Here is a 3,152-nt window from a genome sequence, read left to right as displayed (position 1 = left end):
CCTTTCAACTTCACCCATAGACCAAAGGCCCATTCACACTTTCTAATACTTTACTATTAGAACAAAACTAATTCTATACTTCTGTTCTAATAACATCAAATGCTATCATTTTCACCATATTAAATTTCATCAAAATATTTGTATACAATATTGACGCTTGTACACGTTAGCTCAAACTTAGTGAAGCCAACTACCACAGAAGACGATACCACACGCATAGGTGATAATTGCAGCCACGATAATTTTCCCACCAAATTGAGAAAGGCAGATGATCAATATTTTGGCCTTATGCGAAAGTTAAGTCCCCTTAAAATTTATGTCCAAACATGCTGCTTTCACAATGATAAGTTTAAGTTGTTAAGCAACCTGAAGATTTTGACGTGTTGGAGATTAATGAAAAGCAATACTATCTACCCCCAAATCAATCAAGAAAGAAGGAAGAGTTAACAATGAATCGATGGGTGTTTGTTGTTTTGTTGCTGCAGACTGTTTTACCATGCCCTAAATTAGTTGGATCAGATGATGTAAGTAAAATCCCAGATTCATTGCTTCTTAGAAAACCTGCATTTTTTTATATTATGATCTCCGGTTTTGGAAAACAGGGTGAAAAGGGCTGCAGCAGGCATTGCCAGTCAGCTTTTTGTTCTGGTATGCTCTCCGAAACTTCAATCTATGTTTTCTGTATCCATCCAATATTTTTTCTATTATAAGCATAAATAATTGTGCTGTTTCACTAAATTAATAAATATGGACAAATCTGCATACCAGAATGTTAAATAGGAGTTGTCAATCTTTATAAAACATCATTTGCAGTCATAAATTGTCCATTTTATTTCCAATAATTATTGGTTTTTCAGTGAGGATTTAACATTTAGTTATTATCACTCTTTTCTATTTCCTGAAAAGGGAAGTTATAAATTTTTTTCAGATAGCTTCGACTCTTGTTAAAGTATAAATAATAACAAATTAGGAAAGTTTACTACGAACATTCCGTCTCCAAGGACTAAAATCAATCGAAAGATAAAAATTACAAAATATTGAGATAACACAAATCAATAACCTAAAATGGAAATCATTATGGAGTAGTTATAGTAACTGTGAAAATTGAACATAAAAAGATGTTGTTCAATTGTGATCTTTCAGTTATGAGAAATATAGAGACCATTTAGTCAAACTATCTAGAATGGTATTCTATCTAGGAAAAATATGAATAAAAGAGATGGATTCAAAATCTAATGAAAGATGAAAATTTTGATCATAACAAATATTTAACGTTCAAGAAGAATCTTGAAATGGGTAATTATTCACAAGCATGGGCCATATTATGGAATCAACTTTAAATTGTCTTCTTTACATCCAACTCATTTTTTTTTTCAAAACCTATAAGAGAAGTCCAAACTTTAATTTGGTTATAGAAATCAATCCTCATAGTAATTGAAAAAGAAAAACCAACTCAGCTAACATTCTGCTGTACTATTCTTTAAAATAGTATAAGATTATGCCTTGCAGTAGTAGAAAATCTGAAAACTGAGCATAAGGAAAAGAGGCCCAATCTCAATGTTCACAAAAAATAATATCACAGACTCATTTAGCCAAACTATTTACAACACATTTCATTTAAGAATAATGATGGAGTCAGAATTTAATGAAAGTTGAAAAATCTGATCAATATTAGTAATAAAATAGTTTCAGGAGGAAAGAACCAGAAAAAAAAAGCATCGGTCATTGTCTGATACAAAAAGGATATCAAATCGAAAATATTGTGATTACAAAGGATCTAAAATTTTATACATTTTATAATTTATTCATTATGAAAAAAAGTTTGATAAAATTTGAAAGAAACTTAGAATAGAATTTAGAATCAATACATGAATACTAATATCTTGAGATGTATAGATCATATGTTGCAATTGATGATGTGTTTAAAGTGATGTAATTATGTTATGGGTAGTTCCTCCTTTGCTGAAATATGGGAAGTACTGTGGAGTGGGGTATACTGGATGCCCAGGAGAAGCTCCCTGCGATGGTTTAGATGCCTGCTGCCAAGCTCATGATACCTGCGTTGACCGCAAAAATGGTAACTATTGTTTTGTGCTTTGAATGTACAGCAGTGGGATTTTCTTGAACATAATATTAAATGTAGGCTGTGCAATGTGATTACCTAGATTTACTGAGCGAGACGTGTAACCAGAGTCTCTTGACTTGCTTAGCTTCGTTCAAAGCTAAAGGATCTCCTCCATTTTCCGGGAACAGTTGCAATATAGAGGATGTAGAAGATTTGATTAACTTTGTAATTGAGGCAGCCACATGGGCTGGAAATATCATAAACCACCCTTGATCAATATTTTTTCCTATAATATTATAAATGATGATATTTATTTTAGTGGTTAAATAATAAATGAAAGAAATTTTTGATGAATTATGTTGGTTAAGCAATGGTGGTATTGTTATGTCTAATAAGATTCAAAATTCTGCTGAACCATTGTGATTGTAGACTTTTGTCTTTGTCAATTTGATTTTTTTGTTCCATTCTCCAAGCAATATAATATATATTCTTTAATTTAATTTAAAATCAATTTTACATCTTAAGTAACGTCTAAACATTATAAATCTCTTCATTCAACAATAGGCCAAGGACTCTTGAGTGTTGAAGCAATTATTATAAACCATGTAATTTGTGTTGCCCCAACTAAGTTGTTTCAACTATGTGCTACTCATTTCACTCCCCATGATTTAGTAACACAAAAGGAATAGTGGGGATGGATGCATCTATAGTCAAATTGTTGAAATTAATGAAGTTTTGGTCCAATCAATCTTAACCAGATTGGTGGCCCAACTATTTCCATCATAGAGACTTTCAAATAATCTCATTGCTTGCATGTCACTATATGCTACACCCAAAGTTTTGTTTTTTTCTAACAAAAAAATCTCTATAGTACCATGTCTTATATTTTATAATAGCTATAACTATGGATAAGCATAAACTATTGATAACATGCTATAATGATAGTAAATAACTTCTCATATTTGTTTCTATTTATTATTCAAATCCTATCATATTTATATTACACGATGATATAATTCATACTTTAAGGAGTTCTTACATAATGATTTTGATTTTTACTGATGCACATTTACAATGAAATGTTCCT

At 30.8% G+C, this 3,152-nt stretch overlaps 1 protein-coding gene across 2 annotated transcripts; it reads left to right on the top strand.

Moving 5' to 3' along the window:
* Nucleotides 1-308: 308 nt before the first annotated feature.
* Nucleotides 309-2,419, top strand: LOC149569761 (phospholipase A2-alpha-like). Of its 2 annotated transcripts, XM_089817793.1 has the most exons (4): nucleotides 313-524; nucleotides 603-648; nucleotides 1,952-2,077; nucleotides 2,166-2,419. In XM_089817793.1, exons 1-4 carry the CDS (start codon nucleotides 450-452, stop codon nucleotides 2,336-2,338), a joined length of 420 nt encoding a protein of 139 aa, XP_089673919.1. In that variant the 5' UTR covers nucleotides 313-449; the 3' UTR covers nucleotides 2,339-2,419. The 2 variants fall into 2 exon arrangements, with proteins under 2 accessions (XP_089673918.1, XP_089673919.1); XM_089817792.1 differs by having other exon boundaries at nucleotides 309-648.
* Nucleotides 2,420-3,152: the final 733 nt, after the last annotated feature.

Source organism: Cupressus sempervirens, chromosome 3, assembly GCF_028749045.1.
Source record: "Cupressus sempervirens isolate cs-2001-9-10 chromosome 3, ASM2874904v1, whole genome shotgun sequence".
In the NCBI taxonomy this organism is placed as follows: Eukaryota; Viridiplantae; Streptophyta; class Pinopsida; order Cupressales; family Cupressaceae; genus Cupressus; species Cupressus sempervirens.
Note: the sequence above shows the minus strand (reverse complement) of the source record. Positions and strands in the feature narration are given on the sequence as shown.